The following is a 21,307-nucleotide window of genomic DNA, read 5'->3' on the forward strand; positions in this document are numbered from 1 at the left end:
AAGTAGCTCTGTTATTCCAGGTGGGATTGTGTGTGTGTGGTTTCCTCCTACCCAAAACACCCTGAAATTGAACCTCTTAGCTTTGATGGATCAGCTGCTTATTCCATTTAATAGCTTGCAGATGCACTGAGAGCTTATGTAGTAATGCTTGCTTTTATTTTTTTTCTCTCTTCCACTCTTGTTATATTTTTACTTTCTTTTTTCTTTGTGATGTGACATTTTCAGCTGATGTATTGAAAGCAAATCCTTCTAATTTTGGAGTCCAGATCACAAGAGTGAGTTTCTTTCTACTAGTGTCTGTAGCTGTAACTATTTTTTTTTGTGTGTGTGTATCCTTCCCTCTGATTTTGGTATACCTCAACCACGTTTAATAATTACTAGGTAAAAGAGCTCCCCTGTCTTGTCAAATCTTTTCTCTTTCACAAAGCAATGTTCACTTTACATTGGGCCAAATTAATTCCTCAAATGTGATCCTTTTGTTTACATTTTTAGATCCAGTATATCAATAATATTTACCTGCAGTTTTGTTCCAGGAAAGAGCAAGAATTTGATAACCTGAGTTATGCCTAAACTATCAGTTTGAGACATCTTTAAAGGGGTCTGACTTTTTTTCAGAGAGCAGGTGACTAGAATTTTCTAAAAAATCTGGCTCTTTTTAAAGTATGAGGCTAGTCAGGAGAAAGATGAAGGCATCCACACTCACTAGTGCCTTTTAATAGTTATTCATGACTATCATACGAAGTTTTCTTTGCTAATCAAGCATCAAGGCAGCACTCTTAAGGTGAATTTATCTATGCTGATCCATGTAAAAATCCCATTTTTTCCTAGAGGTTGAAGACTGGGAACTTTCAAAGCCATCCAAGGAATTCAGGTGCCCAGTGCATATTAGAACTAATGGGAAGCAATGTCCAAATTCTCCAGGGGATCTTTATCTCATCCTTCATTATAAAAATTACTTGGGATTCTATTTCCCATTTGACCCCAAACTTGAAAACACAAGGTTCTGTAGAATTTAGCATCACTCCAGTAAACATACTAAAACTGTCAAGGTCATACTTTATTCTGTTGAAATTAGCAGTCCCTCCAGAGGCTGTCCTAACACTTCAAACAGGAAAATGAGTTACTGTTAATTATGGAAAGGAATGCTCTGTTTTGTATGATTTAACAGAATGGCTTTCATAAGGTGTTCAGTTTTGGTGCCTCCCCAATGTAATTTGTACATTGCTTTTTCAAGATAATAGTACCTGGGTAATTTTTCTGCACTAGCTAATCCCTTTCTGTTCTTTGGCCCATGCTATTAAGACTTCTGTCATGCTCTGTTTGTCAAGTACATTTGCACCCTGCAAGAGCTGCAGAGTAAATGGTCATTTTCTTTTCTTCCAGAAGTTGCTTGTTGCTTTGAAATCAGCTTTATTGTATATGCTATGAAAGTGAATAAACACTGGTTGGAAATTTGGATACAGACTTGAAGTAGTAGCCAGAAGTGATCAACAGTTGTCTTTTCATGTAGCTACTGGGAGGATGGCAGTCTTTTTCCATTTGGTTTGTTGAGCTAAGAGACTGTCGCTCCCTCCTAACTCAATAAATGTTTACTGGTTGGTGCTAGGCTAGGCTAATGACACACTTGCCTATGCAACAACAGAGAGAGAGGCTTTAATGAGCTGATTTAATTGTCATTTTTATCTGATCCATTCTTATTGTCTCTTACCTCAGAGGTTGAAGGATCTCAAGCAAAGGGAGTTTGCTCGCAATGTCTCTTCAAGATCACGTAAAGATGAGAAAAAGCAGGAGAAGGCCCTTCGGCGTCTACATGAATTGGCTGAACAGAGAAGACAGTCTGAATGGTGAGTATGTAGACCTGTGACTATGCCTAGAATGAGTTTGACTAAATTTCATATGAGATATAAATGTGGCAAAAACACTGTTACTTCTCACTTATACATACCTCTGAACCTAGCATTAAGTGATGCAGCCTTTCACCTTTGTTCAGTCTTTTCCTTTAATCTTCAGATGAGTAAATTAGTTGCACAAGTTGGTTGGGTAAGACATTTATATTAATCTTTTGTACTAACTCTACCCCAGAGCTCCTAATAATACTAAATAATGCAAGACATTTGACAGTATTGGGAAAGTACTACCTTGACAAGGATATGACAGCATTTTTTAAATTTATTTTTTATCTACTTATAATATTAATTATGGGGGCATTGGAAGTAAGTATGAGACATGTTTTGAAAAACATGCCAATCTGTCTAATCAGCCTTTTCCCTCTTTTAAAAAATTCCATAGTGCTCCTGGAAGTGGGCCCATGTTCAAAACAACCACTGTGGCTGTAGATGAAGAAGGTGGTGGCGATGATGAGAATGAATCAGCAGCTAACAGCAGTTCTTCCATCCAAACAACTTCTAGTCAGGCCACAGAAATGATAATGGACAGAAGTGTCCTTAACACTGGACAAGTCAGCAGCACCCTTATGCCTGGACAGTTGCCCATCCAGACAACACAGGCAGTCAGTTTTGGCCTTAAGAATAATTCAGGAACGCCACTGCAAAAAATAGGAGTTTCATTCTCATTTGCCAAGAAGGCTCCAGTAAAACTTGAGTCTATAGCATCTGTTTTCAAAGACCATGTGGATGAATCTAGTCCTACAGATGGAACAAAATCTGATGATAGAGCCTCTGATCAAGGAGCTCTGCAGAAGGCTGGTGAGACTGAAAACACAAATAGTCCAGATGGCAAACCTGATGAAGATGACTCACATGAAAAAGACAGTGGTGGGTCTTTAGCCACTACGCTATCTAAATTAAAAAAGATGAGAAGAGAAGATGGACCAGCACCAATAGAGCCAGAATATTATCATTATATTCCCCCAGCCCATTGTAAAGTAAAACCTAACTTTCAGTTCTTACTTTTCATGAAATCCACAGAACAAATGGAAGCAGAAAATGTGAACAAAAAAAATGTACATGACACTAAAAAGGGTAATTCTCCAAAACCCAAGGCTGGCAAGCATGTAGAAAAATCAGCTGAGAGCACTGTGCAGCAGAAGGAACTAAGTACTGTTGAACTTACAGACCAGAAAGGCAAAATGGAAACAAAACAAACTCCAGAAAATGCAAGTGTTGTCGAAAGCAAACGTTCTACAGAAAATGATCCACCAGAACCAGATGCTACTAAAGCCACTCAGCCTGCCCCAAGTGGTAAAGAAGTGAGTGATGGACCAAAACATCCAACAGGACCTTTTTTCCCCGTTTTGAGTAAAGATGAAAGTACTACTCTCCAGTGGCCTTCAGAACTTCTGATATTTACCAAGGCAGAGCCATCAGTTTCATACAGTTGTAACCCCTTGTATTTTGATTTTAAGTTGTCACGCAACAAAGATGCTAAAGCTAAAGGAACAGAAAAATCTAAGGACCCTGTCGCTCTTTCTAAGGAAAATGTACTGTCCACAGAATCCAGTGACATAATCAAAGGCAAGGAGACAGGCTGCACAACTAATAGCTCAGTTGTAAAAATGGAAACTAAATCGGTGTCTACTTGCAGCACCCAGAACAAGCATGACTCCAACTTGGCAAGTGCCAGCAAACTGGAAGGAGCTGATGACAGTAGCAAAAATTTAACCAATAAAAAAGACAAGTCTGGGAAATCCCATAAACATAAAAAGAAAAAGAAGCACAAAAAATCCAGCAAGCACAAACGTAAACACAAGGAAGAAGCTGAAGAGAAAACTCGAAAAACTGACATGGGGGATGAGAAACCCAAGAAACGGAAAAAACACAAACACAAAAAAAGTAAATCATCTCTTTCCACTGAATCTGAGACAGTGCTGAAAACTGAAGTGCCTGAAGACTGTAGCCATTTCCAGAAGAAAAAGCACTGTTTTCAGGACACTCAAAGGAAGTCTCTCTCTGCTGAAGAGGGAAGCAGTAGCAAAAAAGATGACAGTGGTAACTCTTCCCAAGATCACAGCAGCAAAAAACACAAGGCTGACCTGCAACAGTTGTCTTCCGTGTCAAGGAGGCGCTGTTCTGCTCCTTCTGTTAGTAGGTCCAGCCACAGGAGCCGACAAAGTAGTGGAGACTATGACAGTGATGAAGGTTCTCGTCGGAAGCACTTCCGACAGAAATCTCTGTCACAATACAGCGATGACTATGACTCTGGTAGTGACCACTCCAGAAGCCGTTCCAGATCAGGACGAAGGCATTCTTCTCGAAGGTCATCTAGAAGGTCATACTCGACGAGTTCTGATGCCTCTGCTTCTTCAGACCACAGTAGGTACAGTCGCAGGAGAAGTTATTCTGCTGATAGCTATAGTGATTACAGTGATAGATCAAGATGTCATTCCAAGAGGTCTCGTTCCGACGATGATTCTGACTACAACAGCCCAAATCGCAGATCAAAAAGGCACAAGTATTCCTCTTCAGAGGATGACTACAGCCTTAGTAGAAGCAGGTCTAGAAGTCGAAGCAGGAGTCATACCCATGTTAGGGGGAGGTCAAGGACAAGAAGTCGGGGCAGAACACGGAGCAGCAGTTGCAGTCGCAGTCGAAGCAAGAGAAGAAGTCGAAGCGTGACTGGCCGCAGTTGGAAACGGAGTCGTAGCTACAGTCGGGATCGCAGCCGCAGCACAAGAAGTCATTCACAGAGGTCTCTTTCAAGAAAGGGATCTCGTGGCCACGAGAGCCCCGAAGAGAGGAGATCAGGGCGAAGAGACTTCATCAGATCTAAAATCTACCGCTCACAGTCCCCTCACTATTTCAGACCTGGCCGAAGTGAAGGGTCTTTGAAAAAAGAAGAGAGCAAAGGAGATGAAGCAAAGACATCTGGCTTGCTTTCTCAGAACAGCAGCAGTTCTAGTCTAGGAAAAGCTTCTGAAAGTGATTGCAGTCCAGAAGAGAGAAACTCTGTCACAGCAAAACTTCTGCTCGAAAAGATTCAGTCTAGGAAGGTTGAAAAGAAGCCCTGTACTACTGATGAAATGCTGGCAGGGGCAAACAAGCTTGGGATAAAACTTAAAGATCCTCCGCAGGGATACTTTGGCCCTAAGCTTCCTCCTTCATTAGGTAACAAACCGGTTCTCCCTTTAATTGGGAAGCTACCTACAGTCCGAAAACCAAGTACAAAAAGATACGAAGAGTCTGGGATAGAAAGGGGTGAGGAACAAGAGCTGTCAGAGCCTGAGGAAGCTTCCCCAGGAAGTGGGGAAACTCAGTTGGCAGGTCAGCCTCTGCTGGAGGAGGTGGTGATGGTAATGCAAGACAAACCTCTAGAAGAACAGAAGCATGAAGAGCCTGCTGCAGAAATGCCACCAGTTTCTCTTGAAGCACAGGCACTTCCTGAATGTTATAATTCAGGAGATCTGGTAATGCCACACAACTTTCTCTCTGATCCAAATGATAGCGAAGCTTTAGAACCTATGGATGGTGGGAACCAGCCTGTCCCTGTAGAAACAAGCATTATGCCTTTAGTTCCAGATGTTGAACACTTTCCTGGTTATGTACCTCAAAGTGGGGAACCAAGTATTGAAGGAGATCCAGAAGGAGCAGAAGATTCCTCTCTTGCACCACTTGAGAGCCAACCAATCACTTTCACACCCGAAGAAATGGAGAAGTACAGTAAGCTTCAGCAAGCAGCTCAACAGCACATTCAGCAGCAGCTTCTAGCAAAGCAGGTCAAAGCCTTCCCTGCTTCTGCAGCGCTGGCACCAGCTGCACCAGCTCTACAACCTATACACATTCAGCAGCCAGCAGCTGCGTCTGCAACATCAATCACCACTGTGCAGCATGCCATTCTGCAGCACCATGCTGCTGCCGCTGCTGCAGCTATAGGGATTCACCCACATCCTCATCCTCAGCCTCTTGCTCAGGTTCATCACATACCCCAGCCACACTTAACACCCATTTCATTGTCCCATTTGACCCACTCTATTATTCCAGGGCACCCTGCTACATTTTTAGCCAGCCACCCCATCCATATCATTCCTGCGTCGGCTATACACCCAGGTCCCTTCACCTTTCATCCTGTTCCACACGCGGCTCTTTATCCGACACTTCTTGCCCCTCGACCTGCTGCTGCAGCAGCTGCCACAGCATTGCATCTTCATCCATTGTTGCACCCCATTTTCTCAGGTCAGGACTTACAGCACCCACCTAGTCATGGCACATGAAGGAAAAAGGGAAGTGACCTCAGAAAAAGGAGAAAACATGCGTCTTGGAAAGGGGCTGAAAATGATCCGGCTGGCAGGTGAGATCTGAGAATTTCCTTTCACTCTTAACAGCCAAAGAAGTAGGATGTGGCTTGCAGACCATCTGAGCCGTGCAGCAGTTAAATCCTGTGAGTGTTGTGTGCATTTGTGTACTATCAGGGACTTTCTCACGTTCCCACCTCCTCCCTTTATGTAGCACCACTGTATCCTAAAGGAATCATCTCAAATTCAGACAGACACGTGCTTTGAAAGGCTTCCCCCCTCTTTCCTCCCCCCCAATATTAAATAATCTTCTGCCCTTCTGTAAATTGCAAACAGTGTTTCATACTCTGGCTGGCTCTCTCTCTCTAATCCTTGTAACGAGGTCATCTAATTAAAACAGCATACATGATTGAATCCTGGTTGTAATCAGTGATGCAGCATGTGTAAAATATTCGGTAGCCGACATCTGAGTATCCTGCCATGGGGATTTGATGGAAGGGTACTGCCACTCTTGGTTAGCCTGGGGCAGTGACTAGTTTGCGGGCACTTGGTACCTGCCATCACCTATCCAAGTACCTTACGCAAGCAGTGAAGGTGGAAATAGGGTTTAATTTTAAAGCTTCACTGAACAAAAGAGCTAAAAAGGTTCAAAGCTTTTTACTCTTCTCCATCCTACATTAACATTCTTCTCTTATGTGAGGAGTGCACGTTGACACCTTTTGTCTGTTATGGAACGGAGAGGCGTGCTCAGATTGCTGGTTTGTGATTTCAGGCAAGGCTTTGGTCAGTCTGCTGAGGGAGATCGTTCATCCTCCTGTGTCCTGAAATACTGTAAAAGAAGCATTTGAATGAGAACAAAAAGAAAAAGCCCTTTATGAATAGAAGCAATACAGAGGACTGGAACCCAATAACAATCTGGCGAGAGTAACCAGAATGTGTAAAGTGTATTCTTTCCTCTGTAATATTGATGGTTTCCTTATTAATTTATAGGATTTTTTTTAAATGTAAAGAATTGCACTGAACTCTGTAAACATAAAAATGCTGCTTTTTGTAGCTCATAAAAAGGTTACATTTGTAGTATACTGCAATAATATTTTTTACAGCCAGTTCTTTTAGTGGTACTTGTTCTGGTGGCTTTTGTGTAAATATGTTTGCTGTAGTTGAAATAAGACACTTGTAAAGGTTAAACTTTATAGTTTCAGCTAGATGCAAAATGACTAAGCATGTATATTTTATCAAGCTCATGTATTTTTGAAGTTTTTATGTACTATAAAATGTAAAAAAAAAAATCTTCATTTAGCATTTTGCAGAAGAAAAATGTGAGAATTGGAATAAATAAGGTGCATTGAAGACACCGATGACTCTAACAGCTAATGAATTGCATCACATTGAAAAGTGATGACTTGAAGGATTTGTAAAATGCTATACAAATGGAACCAACATAGGCCTGTTGCATGCTTCTGGTCTTTAGCTAAGCAGCCAGCTTCATAGGAATTGACACTGGAGGCAGATTCATAAGCGTCAGGAAACTGGGTTAAATCCTATAGAGCATAAAATAGCCGTGCTTTTTCTGGGGTTTTAACCACTGCCTCAGCTGTTTCAGGCAGTTCCACTATTCTATTTAAATGATAAAGGAACCTTTACCTTTAAAGAGATGCCTTTTTTCCTAGGTAAAGGTGTTCTGATTGGTCACTCATTTGACAACTCCTGTCTGATCTTTTTAATAGATTTCTTCATTCATTTTTGCATCAGTCTCTTCACTTTTGGTTATCATTAGCCATGGAAGTTGTCCCTAAAGCATTAGGTGTTCCAATTGCATCAACACTAAATCAGGAGATTCAGTCCCACTTTATTTGGAGGATTTAAAGTTCAGAATCTCCCTGCTTTAATGCAGCTTTCAGATACATTTTGTCCAGGGAGTCCTATTTCCTAGCAGAATTGGTAACAGCCTTTTGTATCAATGTATATCACCTAGGTTCACAACAGTGGCAGATTCATTCTCTGTGCTGTCAGACCCAGAGCAAGGCAGGGAGTGCTAGGAGAAGACGATACAGTTTGCATATTGCTTCAGCAGCAGTTAGCATTCCCATTCTTCCATTTCCTCCCCACTCTCCCCAGAGTGCTGAACTGAGAAATCTGGGGTGCAAAATTCAAAGGATTTAAATCCCTGAGCTTCCTCACTAGTTAAAGAGAGAAACTTGCATTTTGAACAAATAGCACTGAAATCTCATGGTCAGATAAAGGGACTCAATTTTTTTAATTAATGTATATATTTAACAATACAGTATTAATGTTTCAATGCTGAACTTCATTAGCTTCTAGATTCAGTATGCGTTTTCTGGCACCCTTCACACTGCAGTCGGGGGGGGGGGGGGGGGGTTTCCAAAAAAGGGAAAAAAGGGGTTGACTTCCAGAATAGTGCTAAAAATACTTAACCTATCATTTACTTAATAGGCATAAACGGACTGTATTTAACTTTGTCACATAAGATATATATATATGCTGTAAAATGAGGGAAAAGAAACTTTCTAATAAACCAATGATTTGTGGAAAAGACGTGTAGTTCTTCCCAAAAGTACAAACAAAACAACACTTGAAACTGGTGAAGTTAATCTTGGGTGCATGGCACAGTGCCACTGTTTTCCTAAAATGAACACGGTCTTGGGCTACGCAAGCTTACTGGCCCAGAAAATAGGAAATGCGCAGACTTGGGTTCTATTTTCTGGCTGTGCCAATTCTGGTGACGGGCCTGAAAACGGAAACGTTTTCAGAACAAGTACAGCAAGATGTCATCATGTTGTGAAAACTAGTGTTTTGTAGTAGAGTTGTCAAACTTGTTTCTCATTGAGCATGTGTACACATTAATATGCCTTTGCTACTGCGCATTAAGTTTAAGTATGCGGTATTAGATAAAGGTGAAGTAGCTGCACTACTGTGCAGTAGCAAAGGCAAACTTCTCTTGTGATGCTTAATGCACAGTAGACTCATTCTGCTACACGCTAGCACATTAGCAGGGTTTTGTCATGATGCACTAACATGCAGTAGAACAGTCCACTGCATATTAAGGCATCTTGTGTAGATGTGACCATTGATCACTAATAGCTGTGAGATAGGAACAGGTTTTGCCTGCCCTGGCCCCTGGATAGTCAGAACAAGCGACTTACAAGATGAAATGTTCCATCTTATGGCTCCTCAGCCAGCTGATTTTTCTTGCTTGGGTTTGGGAGCTGCTTGTCCTTAACTTGGTTTGTATCTAGGTTATCTAGGATTGTCCCAGACTCTTTTTCTGTCACTCAGTAAGGCTGTGACTTTGCCAGCATGATACCTCATTAAACAGGAACATAGCTTACAGACACACATTTCAGCTGATGTGTTGCCCTCTAAATTATCCTGTGTGCTCTATATTGGTTAAAGTTGATTTTAAGAAAAGTGGACTTCTGCCTTTTCTGACCTGAAAGTTTGGATTTAATAGTAGTTTTCTGTGATTAAAATTAATTTCTTGCTGATTGTGGGATAAATGAATAACTAGCGCTATGGCATTGCAAGAGACAGGAGGTTGGTTTGGTGGGAGGGAATTTGGGTTGCATTTAAGCATTCTCGATGGTCTGGTTTACAGCTGGTTTGACTGCTTATTGTGACAGAGCTGGACAGAGACTTTACTATTAAGAAAACATCTGCTGGATGGTGTAATAACCTTGGATGGTGTAATAACCTGTGCTCCACTACTCGCTGCTTGGCCAGTAAAATTATTTAGTTCTATTGTGGTGTGTATTAACAGGCACTTTATGAAAGTGGCTTTTGGCCTCCCTTTGCATGTATATTGCCTGAGGAGGGGGAGTTTTTCCACTCCATTCAAGTTTGTTGGTATTACATTTGCAGAACTCTACTGCAGTATCTAGAGGGGTCTGAGCTGTGGCCTCCCAGGGTTTTGGCTGCCACTTTGTAGCAGGTGGAGACCAAAGCTGTTCCAAGAATGTAACACTAGCACACTTCCTGCCTTGCTATTAATGTTTGTGCTGTGCATATAGAAGTTGGGCTGAAGGACAGCAAGTCCAAATTGCTCATTCCTTAAAGATACTGCTTTCTTTAGGCTGTTAGCAGCACCTGTTTCCTAGCGTGATTGGCTTCGGGGAAAGAACAGCCCCTACCTACTAGGATCTTCTTTAGAAAATTTCCCCTTCTGGTCTCAAGCTGTGTCAAGGCAATGTGGTTTAAATTACAGCCATTAGATGCTGGAAGCTAATGGAAAGCTTGAGCCAGTTTCCAGCTGCTGTGAAATGGCAGACTTTGTTATGTGTCAGACACTGCAAGTGAAAGGCCTGCACTTCTCTGTTGTGGGGAAAAGAGAAACTTCCAGGTTGAAGCTTAGTGCAGTGGATGTCTTATCCCTCTGCACGACTCTTCCAGCCTCCCTGCTGGCTGTGCTCAGATGGACATCAGAAGTCTGGTTTGATTCTGTGGCTGAATGCAGCTTGAAGAGATGGAAGTTACTCTGAAGAGCCCTTTGGTTAGGGGAACGTGCATGGGTTTTGTTTTCTACAGCAGTGAAATATCTCCAGTTTCACACTGCCCAAGTCTAACGGAAAACTCTTGTCTAAGTCAGGCTGCAGAGGAAGCATGTTGAGTCACCGTTCCCCCTGGCAGGTGCAAGGCTCTGACAGTGACCACAGCAGCTCTCTAAGGGGTAAGGCGTGTTAAACCAGAGGCAGGCAATTATTTTGGGTGGAGGGCCACTTACTGAGTTTTGACAAGCCATCGAGGGCCGCATGACAGGCAGCCAGGGGCAGATAAATATTAATCTTCTAAATTTTGGGGGGCCCCTGCAGGCCAGATAGAATGGCCTGGCGGGCCACATCTGGCCTGTGGGCTGCATTTTGCCCACCCCTGCGTTCAACTAAGTTCTGTCACCTGCTTCCTAGGTGGCATGGAGGCACAGACTCTTCTTTTTCAGACTTTCACTACTAGTTTATACAGCCCTGGACATTTTGCTGTATTTGCTGCTACTGGGTAGAGATGACTGTGTTAGCCAAAGCTGTTGCTTTCCTTGGGCTGCCTTTCCAGTTGCTCAGTAAGGCTTCTTTCCAAGGACTTTAGATAATTATAACTGAGAGGATTAAAGGAAAAATCCTGTTAATTAAAAAAATAAATAAAAATAAAAATCATATTGCCCAGCTGAGTGTGCTTACAACCTGTCTGAAGAGAAGTGTTCTGTCCCAGGACATTTCAGCTTGCTTTCCTGACATAGGACATAGCCTGGCAGTATACATCAGCTTCCAGAAGGCAGCAGGGCAGATGGTTAAGATAAGAGTGGGAACAGGCAGGGGCAGTTTTTCTGTCTTTGGTGAGGAGGTGATCAGGGCCTTGCAGCACAGCTGTGCAAACCTTGCAAGGATGTGACTTCTGATCATCTTGGCATTTTAGTTATTGTGCTTCTAAGATGTCAGTCACTTATCTAATCTCTGTTGCTCCTCCTCCCCTCCCCTCCTGGATCCTGTCTGCTGCACTTCGCTCATTCTTTTCAGGAGGTAATTTCAAAAATTGCTCCACAACTCTTTCAAAGCTTTCAGTCACTTTACTACTTCGAGGCGAGGGGTGAGAGAGACTGGGGAGGGGTTAATGGTTTCTCGTATGTAAAAAGGTCAGCATGTAGGAAGTCCAGGACTACTGAACTGTTCATGGATGGAAATAAACACAGAAAACAGGGGTTTTTTTATGTGGGCAATTGAAAGTTAATCCAAATTAATTTGTAAAGTGGATTAATTTAAACCCGTGTGCCTCTTATTCAGAATTAATTTGATTTTGCTTAATGAAGGCCACATTTATGTTGAAGTTAATTAAGCCAAGTTGAATTAAGACCACTTTTTCTGCAAAAGAGTGTCTTAATGCAACCTAATTTACCCACTTTAACACCCAATGTAAACCTGGATTCAGTCCTGAGTGTTCTTGTGTAGACAAGCCCATAGTGCGGCTGTCACTACAGAGAATAACACTAGTGAGGAATGGCCAGAAGGCAGGTGCTTCTGAAGATAGCTTTTTCTGACTCTAATCTGTGCACTCCCATGTCAGCTTGCACAAATGGACCATGGTCTCACTGTTCTCATAGCCCTTCACCTCTTCCTGTTTTTCTGCATGGTTTGGGAAGTAACGCTGATGCTGTGGGTGGTCTGCATCTGCAATTCAGCAAGGCCTGAATTTCCACGAGGGGCACTAGCCTTCTCATGGTGGCTAGCATAATGTAAAATGCATTCCCAAGGAAAGTACATGTTTCCATTTGGTTATTTCAGGGAGCAGGAGTTGGACGGACTTGCTGCTCTTTGTGCTTGGAACTCCCATTCAAGGCGCCGGGGTGGGGGGGTGTACTGCAGGCTACTTGTCATTCATGAGCACATGGAGTGGGGTGTTCAGAGGGAGTGTTAAAGACTCCCAATTCCAAGTGTCTGAAGCCTGGCAGGTTGGAGTGAATTCCTCCACCCTCAAATGGAACTGTTCCAAGGGGGCCCCCAAGAGACCACACTGCAGTAAAGTGCTGCATCCTGTGACTGACAGACAAGATTGTGATTTGCAGTGGTAAAGGTACCTTCTTCATAAGTGGACAGGGGCACTCTTTAAGGTAGGAAAGCTGGCTCTACAGAATGTGGTTGTGAACCATTCACTGCTCATGGTTTGGGTGTCCAGCCCCAGTGCTCCTATATTGTTTCTGGGCTCTACCATGAGCAAGAGGCCAGGAAGTGTCATTGCCTGGGCAGTTCCAAAGAGCTGCCCCTGGAAAGCAGGGCTGTGTCCAGGGTAGTTGCAGCACGCGTGTTAGAAAGGTGTATCATGCCTATCTGCACTTCCTGCTTTCAGGTGCTTTTGTAGCTGTCTTCCTGTGTCATGGGCACTGTAGAGCTGCCTCTGCTTGGGAAAACACCCTGAAGCTGGGCTGCCTTGCTGCAGTCCCTCTGCCAGCCCCATTTCTGCACTATGCGTGACCAGGGTTTTCTCAGATTAAAAATAGTAAATTCTCTGATTAAAGAACCCAAAATCCACAATTAAAATGAAATGCCACTATATTCCCCTCCCTGCCCTCCCTCCCCGATTAAATTTTGGTGTTTGATTTTGGGTTTTCTTACCATGGAAAATCGGAGGTCCTTCTGCCCCCTTTGCTTACCAGGACATGGGTCCATCTGCGGCTGCCCCCCACTGCACTGCTTTGTGGCTCTGAGCAGCCCTAATGGGCCGGTGCTCTGCCAATGCCCCTCACTCCCTACCCACAGCTCCCACCTGCTAGGGCTACAGGGCCAGGGACCTAGGTCTGCAGCCCCCTGCCCCCATGGCAGTGCTAGATCATCAGCTGCTCTCTCAGTAGAGAGCTGAGTGCCCAGCCCAACTACCCCTCCCCCACGGGTGGCATGGCTGGAGCAGAGTCCATGGTGGGGTGGCTGCCTGCTGTGGCCTCAGGGTTCTCTGCCCTGCTGCCCTCTCCCTGGGGCCTCCACTGCCCAGCAGGTGGGACCCGGCAGAGCGGGGCTGGGCGGGGAAGCTCCGTGCTGCTATGGCAAGGTGCCCCCTGCTGACCTGGCAGCAGTAGGGGTGGTGGTGCAGGGTTGTGCCCCTTGCTCTGTCCTGCTGGGCGGGGTCCTGCCCACTGGGCCAGGGAGACCCCAGGGGGAAGGCAGCAGGGTGGGAAGCCCGCTTATGCACCTGCCTTGTGCACAAATCTGGGGGGCACATGCCCCACCTGCCTGTCCCTCAGCGTGTGCACAGCAGCAGGGAGCCAGCCCTGCCCCACCACCAGAAGAGTCGCCCACAGCCCCGTCCCACTCCTCACCCAGGCCCTGGGCCCTGGGCCCTCACATGGCTCTGGGCCCCAAGCTGCATGCTTCGCCCAGTCTGGGCAGCAACCCCAGCCCTGGCCAACTCCCCCCTTTCCCCCCTTGACTTATTTGCATGGAGCTGCTCTCCAGGCTGCCTGGCAGCCATGTGTATGTGCACGCGTGCACATAGCATCCCCTGCCTGACCACCTTCACCCACTTGCCCCAGCCCCTTGCAGACTGGCTCTCTGCTAGCCTGATAGGGGAAACCCACTGTAACCTGCATTTTTCTCTTAAAGGAGAAAATCTGGTTTTTACTGCTTTCTTTCTATCACAAGTGGAAAAACCCGAATCCCTGCTCATGACTCACTAAGGCTCATGACTGGAGAGGAGTTTAATCCTTCCAGGTACGAACAAAATGGCTCTCTGGGTGGTATTCTCAAGGGAGCATGCCTGGGGTTCAGCAAAGGGCCTTGTTTTTAGCAGTCCTATACCCCAGCAACTGAGGCTGGATTCAGTGCATCTCAAACGAGGTGCTTCACGCATGTCCTGTTCGATCCCCCTCAGTATTCACAAGGTGGTGCTGGTCACCATCAAAATTGCTACAGGGATTTGATGTGGCTGTGCTCCTTCACGATCCCTTTCCTTATCTGTGTCCCTTTCTCCCACCTTCTCCCCTCCCTTGGGTCAGAGAGGAGTAGGGTATAATAGTGCTGCTGGAGACCAGCTAAGTTGATGTCACTGGCTGTTTGCAAATGCCCAGGGCAGTTTGGCAAGTCTGTCAGCTGTGAAAGCAGCTCTTAGTAGTTGGCTCATTAGTTGTGCTGTCAAGGACTGGCATCTCCTTCCTCTCCCCGTGGCTGACAGCCGTGGTTGATCTGCAAAGCCACACGTGCCCCTAGCAAATGAAAACAAGCCCTCTTGTTTGTCTTTTATGACGTGCTGCTGCGTTGCATCACCGTAGCTGGCACAGGTCCTCTCCGTGACACAAGGCTGGCTGTACATAGGCTGTGATGCTCTGGAGGCAGCATTTCAATGCCTGGCTTGTGTTGCACGTTGTTTTCTCCCTGTCATGTGCAGATGCCAAACGTGGTCGTTTTATGCTGAGAGCACCAGCGCCACCCCATGCACTGCTCAACCTGGGCTGGTCAGGCAGGCTGCTCTGGCTTGTCTCCCCACTGGAGGAGGTAGAAAAGGAGGGGAAGAAGTGGCTTCTCCTTTATAGAGGGGGGGGTGGCTTTGCTCCTCATCAGGTAGTGTATTTGGCTCTGTAACCAGCTGCCTGGGCTCTGCTCCTTCTGCACCACACGCTGCTCAACTTCACTGTTAAGGCCCTTAATGCCTCAAGTCTGCCTTTCAGCTCATTGCTGCCTAGCCCCTGTGGATTGCTGTGTGATGTCCGGGGATCCTGGTTTTCTCAAGCAATTTGGAGGCCTACCAGTGCCTCAATCACTCCAGTAAAATAAATTCTAAATACCTATTAATTTTGGTGTTTGATTTTTGTGTTTATCATGGGAAATCAGAGCTCCCCCTGCCCCCTTCACTCATCAGGACATGGGTCCAGCTGTGACTGTCCCCCAATGCTGCTTTGTGGTGCTGAGCAGTCCTGATGTGCCAGTGCCCTACCCCTGCCATTGCCTCTCACTTCCAAGCCACAGCCCTGCTGCTGCCCCTCGCACTCCACCCACAGCCCCCAGGCCCTGCTGGAATGGGCCCCCAGCTACCAGGGCTACAGAGCCCTGCCCTGTACAGCAGCACCCCAACCCTGGCTGCCGTCAGCAGGAGGCAGCGGCTGCAGCAGCCCTAGCGGGGAGCAAAGGGCACAGTCTGGCTCTCCCACCCCCATGGACGGCACAGCCAAAGTGGAGCCCATCGGTGGAAGGGGTGCAAACTGCTGGCTTGGGGATCCTTGCTCTTCCCCCTAGGGCCTCCATGCCCCAGTGGGCAGGACCTGGCAGAATAGGGCCGGGCAGGGAAGTTTGGTGTTGCCATAAGCCCTGCACTGCCATGGCAGGGCACCCCTTGCCTACCCAGCAGCAGCGGGAGTGGTGGTGCGGAGTTGTGCCCCCTGCTGCTGCCGAGTGAGCAGGAGGTGCCTCACCATGGCAGTGGCACCTTGCTTCCCTGCCTGGCCCTGCTAAGCTGGGTCCCACCCACTGAGCCACAGAGACACCGGGGGGGGGGCAGCAGGGTGGGGAGCCCGAGTCTGAAGCAGGCAACCCACACCTGCACCCATCCCATACCTAAATCTGCAGGGCATGTGACCCCACCTCCCCCCAGGAGTGCACACAGTGATGGGGAGCCTGCCCCTCAGACAAGCCAGCTGTGGTCCCATCCTGTTCCCCACCTGGGCCCAGTGGCTGTACATGGCCCCAAGCCCCACACAGTGCCCTGGCTGGGCAGCAGTCCCAGCCCCAGCCGTGCCCAACTCCCTCCCTCACTACCACCCCCTGCTCCTTTCTCCCAGATTTACCTGGGGGCAGCTGCTCCCCAGACTGCCTAGTGGCCCTGTGAATGTGGACACACGCACATGGCACCCCTCTACTTTGCATGGGCTACATGGAGGCTGATGCTGACATGCATGTTTCTTGCATGGTACTCGGGCAGGGATGGGCTCAGCAGTTCCCACCAGTTTGAATTAAGAAAGTCAAGGGTATGTCTCCTTGATGAGGCTGAAGTTGGTTCCTTGTTCCCAGCTCCTTATTCCTGGTTCCTTACTCCCAGTTCCTTTTTCAAAGCCAATCTAGACCCAATAAAAACTTGTTATTAATGAATTCCACATCCTAAAGAGAGAGAATTTCATTAGCTATGCATATGTACTAATTAATATGTAAAATAATATCCCACATCAAGTACAGAGCCCTAAATCAAGGTCAGATTAGGATGGGATTATGGGGAAAAATACTTCTTGGGCCACCCCAAATTTTGTGGTGATGCCACTGGGGGACTGACCCAAAGAACCCTGACCACAGTCAAACCCTGACCACAGTCCCACGCAGCCTAAAGCATAGTTTGGCCATGCCAGGCTGCCAACTAACAGCCCCCATGCCCACTATACTAAGTATAATGGTTTGAATAAAGAACTGGCATTTGGGGTTGGGATTATGGCTAGAAATTCTGCTTGGGCCACTCATCAGAATATATCTGTGCCACCAGGGGACTGTCCTGGACATCTGTGACCAGAGACTTGCCCAGCCCAAAGTGCGGGTTGGCCATGCCAGGCTGCCAACAAACAGCACCCCAGCCACTGTGGTAAATGCAGAGCACGCCCCCCAGCCACTGTGGTAAGTATCTGGACCCGAATAAGGAACTGGAATTTGGGCTGGGATTATACCCAGAAATCCTTCTTAGGCCACCTCAGACCATGTCTCTGTGCTACCAGGGGATGCTCCTGGACATCTCCGAATAGAGATTTACCTGGTCCAAAGCGCCCTTTAGCCACACCAGGTTGCTAACTGACACCATCCCCCACACTGTGCTAAGTATCTGGACCCAAATAAAACTGGCTTTTGGGCTGGGATTATGGCTAGAAAATCTGCTTGAACCACCCATCAGAATACCTCTGCACAACCGGGGGACTCTACTGGACGCATCTGACCAGAGTCTTGCCCGGCCCAAAGTGCGGGTTGGCCGTGCCAGGCTGCCACCTGACAGCACCCCAGCCACTGTACTAAGTATAGGGACCCAAATAAGAAGCTGGATTTTGGGCTGGGATTATACCCAGAAATCCTTCTTGGCCCTCCCCATGCCATGCTTCTGTGGCATCGGGGCACTGTCCTGGACATCTCTGACCAGAGACTTGCTCGGTCCAAAACATGGTTTGGCCATACCAGGCTGCCAACAGACAGCACTCCAGCCCCTGTGCTAAATTAATGGACCTGAATAAAGAATTGGATTTTGGACTGCAATTATAGCTAGAAATCCTTCCTGGGCCACCCCAGAACACATCTCCATGCCACTGGGGGACACTCCTGGACATCTCTGACCAGAGACTTGTCTGACACAAACCACCGTTTGGCCGTGCCAAGCTCTCAATTGACAGCACCCCAGCCACTGTGCTAAGTATATGGTCTTGAATTAGCAACTGGTTTGTGGGCTGGGATTAGAGATGGAAATGCTTCTTGGGCCACCTCACACCATGACTCTATGGCTCCTGGACACCTCTAACAGGCTCAAAGCGTGGTTTGGCTCTGCCACGCTGTCAACTCAGAGCACCCCACTCCCTGCAGCAACTGTACTAAGGACACTGGCTTGAATAGGGAACTCTTTTTGGGCTGAGATTAGAAATGGAAATCCTTCTGGCCACCCCACACTGACTGTGGCACCGGTGGACTCCCCCGGACATCCCTGATCAGAGTCTTACCCGGCCCACAGCGCAGTTTCTTCATGCCATGCTGCTAACTGCAGCCCCCATATCTATTAACATAATAAAAGGCTTAGTCTGGCTGTCTGCGTGTCTGTCTGTATGTCTCTCTGTAATGCTTCCAGCCAGCTGCGCGTGCACCCCTGAGAGGGTGGGTGGCGATTGGCTGGGCAGCACATGTTGCGCGGGCCCAAATTTGCACCACTGCTGGGGAATTTTGGCATTGGGGTACATGCCTCAGCCATCCAAGCAGCCAGGCTGCCCCTGCCTCCCTGCCTGAGGGCCAGTGGGGCATCACGGTGGGCACCTGTCCTGGATGCTCCCCAGACAACCGGCAGGGACAGGGAGACGGGGGGCAGGGAGGGAGGGAAAGGGAGGCAGGCAGACACAGGCCAGGTGGACCCAAAACGGCTGCGGGGGGAAGGAGGGGAGCGAGGCCGGACCAGAAGCGGTGGGGAGGGGGCAGGAGTGGGACCACATTTAAGTGGTGGGAGGGAGAAGGACAGTTGGGCTACTGTCTGGGGTGGCCCAACAAGGATTTCTACCTATAATCCCAGCCCAAATTCCAGTTCCTTATTCGGGTCCATACATTTACCACAGTGGCTGGGGTGCTGTTTGTTGGCAGCCTGGCATGGCCAAACTGCACTTTGGGCTGGGCAAGTCTCTGGTCACAGATGTCCAGGACAGTCCCCTGGTGGCACAGATATATTCTGATGAGTGGCCCAAGCAGAATTTCTAGCCATAATCCCAACCCCAAATGCCAGTTCCTTATTTAAGACATTATACTTAGTATAGTGGGCATGGGGGCTATTAGTTGGCAGCCTGGCATGGCCAAACCATGCTTTAGGCTGGGTGGGACTGTGGTCAGGATTCTTTGGGACAGTCCCCCAGTGGCACCACCACAAAATTTGGGGTGGCCCAAGAAGTATTTTTCCCCATAATCCCATCCTAATCTGACCTTCATTTAGGGCTCTGTACCTGATGTGGGATATTATTTTACATATTAATTAGTACATATGCATAGCTAATGAAATTCTCTCTCTTTAGGATGTAGAATTCATTAATAACAAGTTTTTACTGGGTCTAGATTAGCTTTGAAAAAGGAACCGGGAATAAGGAATAAGGAACTGACTTCAGCCTCGTGACAAGACAATGAGGCCCCAGCCCACTGGCTTGAGCTGCGCAGGGAACACTTAGCTGAGCAAGACTTTCATGTAAAGCTGCACGCAGGGACTTTGCCTCAAACGTTTCCTGTTGCACTGGGATGGAGGCCCCTGCCATCCCACTGCGCTGGCGCTTCCACTGTGGTCAAGCAGACTTCATCTGGAGCATAGAGATAGGGCAACACAGGATGCCTGCCATCCCACTGCACTATGCTGGCCTGGAGGGCCGAGCAGGAGCTGGGCCAGGAGTTATATTTATTCCCATTATGTATGGGAAGCTCTGTGCTTCAGAGGGAGATTGCTTGTTGCAGGCAAGGGAGCCACTTCACTGCATGGCCTGTTTCACTTCATAGACTAACCAAAGTTGAGAGAGACAGGGACACATCTAATGAAGTGGGCTTGGGCTCAACCTCAGGCTTCTCTCTCATTAATTTACACCAATGGTTCTCAACCTTTTTGGACTCGAGTCACCTCTCCATAACTTTTGTGATCGAGTGGTATTCCATTTCATCAACTAATGTGTATATTATGGTGCTGATCTGCTTACAGAGGGGCTGAATGATGGGGGTGGGGGATCCTTCAGGCAGGGACAAGCTAGAACCTCATCCAGACAGCCCCAGCACTCTGGTTGAGAAGCGCTGGGCTATACAGTGCAAATCTACCCTTGCCTTCTACGTGACTTCAGACTAACACAGCTGACTACATCTCTGCTCCTGGTGGCGGGAGCCATACTCAGTACTGGGAGCACTGGTGTTCAGCTCCAGGGTGGAGGCTCCAGGGCACAGGGAGAGTGACTGGGATATGCAGCTCTGCCAGTCTTGGCAAGATGCAGCCAGCTGTGGGGCAGAGCAGTGCATAGCAGCATTTGTTTGTAATGGCTGGGAGAGGAGAGTCTTGCATCTACTGAGGGGTCAGCAGGGCACAAGGCAGCTGTCCCCACTGGTGTCTAGCCATAGTGGTTTCTATGCTGGTGGTGCTCAAACCTCCAGGTCTGCCAAGCAGATCCAGTGTGGGTTCAGTCTGCCAGATCTGGCCATACACCCGCTCTGTCCAGGTGCTGGCCCAATCCATCCTCCACTAAATCCAGCTCTGCACTGCACAGACCCTGTGCACAGGGTCATGTCATCTGGCCTGTAGGGCTTCCCTCAGCTCTGAAAATTAGGCACCAGGAGAATGGCAATTATTGCTGCCACTGCTCTTCCTCCTCCAAATTTTCAGACCTGTGGGGAGCCCCTTGGCCTGGATGACACAGCTTCATGGGCTGGATCTGGCCCAAGGGGGGGCAGAGTTTAAGCACTGCTGCTCTGTACCTTCCTGGCCAGGGAGGCTTGCTAAGCCCAGAGTGTCATGTCTCAGCCCTGGTGCACCCTGTTCTCTGTATTCCTCCTCACCCTGGATCCATGGGTGATTCTAGCTTTACTGGGCACCGAGGGACCTGTGACACCCAGCTGACCAAGGCTGAGGGAGTGCAGGGTGTTGGGGTTGTCAAGCCACCACCCTGGGCACATCTGTCCAAACAAAGGCACTGCCTGGAGCCCCAAACCCCATGCTGCTTCTGGACACCTGTGATGCTAGGGACACACATGTCCAGAGTAGTGCATAGCCCAGCATGATCGCTCCAGGCAGAGAAGGCTAAGCCCCCTGGAAGGGGTTTGAATGCATCAGGGCTGCAACCCTCATGGTTTCCCAGCTCCCTTCTCCAGCCCCGCCACCATTTCATGCACTCTTGGCCTCCACAGTGTGTCATCCCCTCCCCTGTCCTTCCTGGCAGGGCTCAGCCTAGCCCATACCCCACACAGC

General features: G+C 47.5%; 1 protein-coding gene across 15 annotated transcripts in view; it reads left to right on the forward strand.

The window, feature by feature from the left end:
• Window positions 1-8,559, forward strand: part of GPATCH8 (G-patch domain containing 8) — a 60,274-nt gene extending 51,715 nt beyond the window's left edge. For 8 of the 15 annotated variants that reach the window (XM_025207294.1, XM_025207295.1, XM_025207296.1 and 5 more), the window contains 3 exons: window positions 226-275; window positions 1,714-1,844; window positions 2,290-8,559. In XM_025207294.1, the coding sequence (XP_025063079.1) occupies window positions 226-275; window positions 1,714-1,844; window positions 2,290-6,166 (4,058 nt within the window). In that variant the 3' untranslated portion in view covers window positions 6,167-8,559. The remainder of the gene's footprint in view (window positions 1-225; window positions 276-1,713; window positions 1,845-2,289) is intronic. The other 7 variants (XM_006026392.3, XM_025207300.1, XM_025207303.1 and 4 more) reach the window with 5 other exon arrangements.
• The last annotated feature ends 12,748 nt before the right edge of the window (window positions 8,560-21,307 follow it).

This window comes from Alligator sinensis, unplaced genomic scaffold (genome assembly GCF_000455745.1).
Source record: "Alligator sinensis unplaced genomic scaffold, ASM45574v1 scaffold919_1, whole genome shotgun sequence".
Lineage (NCBI taxonomy): Eukaryota > Metazoa > Chordata > Crocodylia > Alligatoridae > Alligator > Alligator sinensis.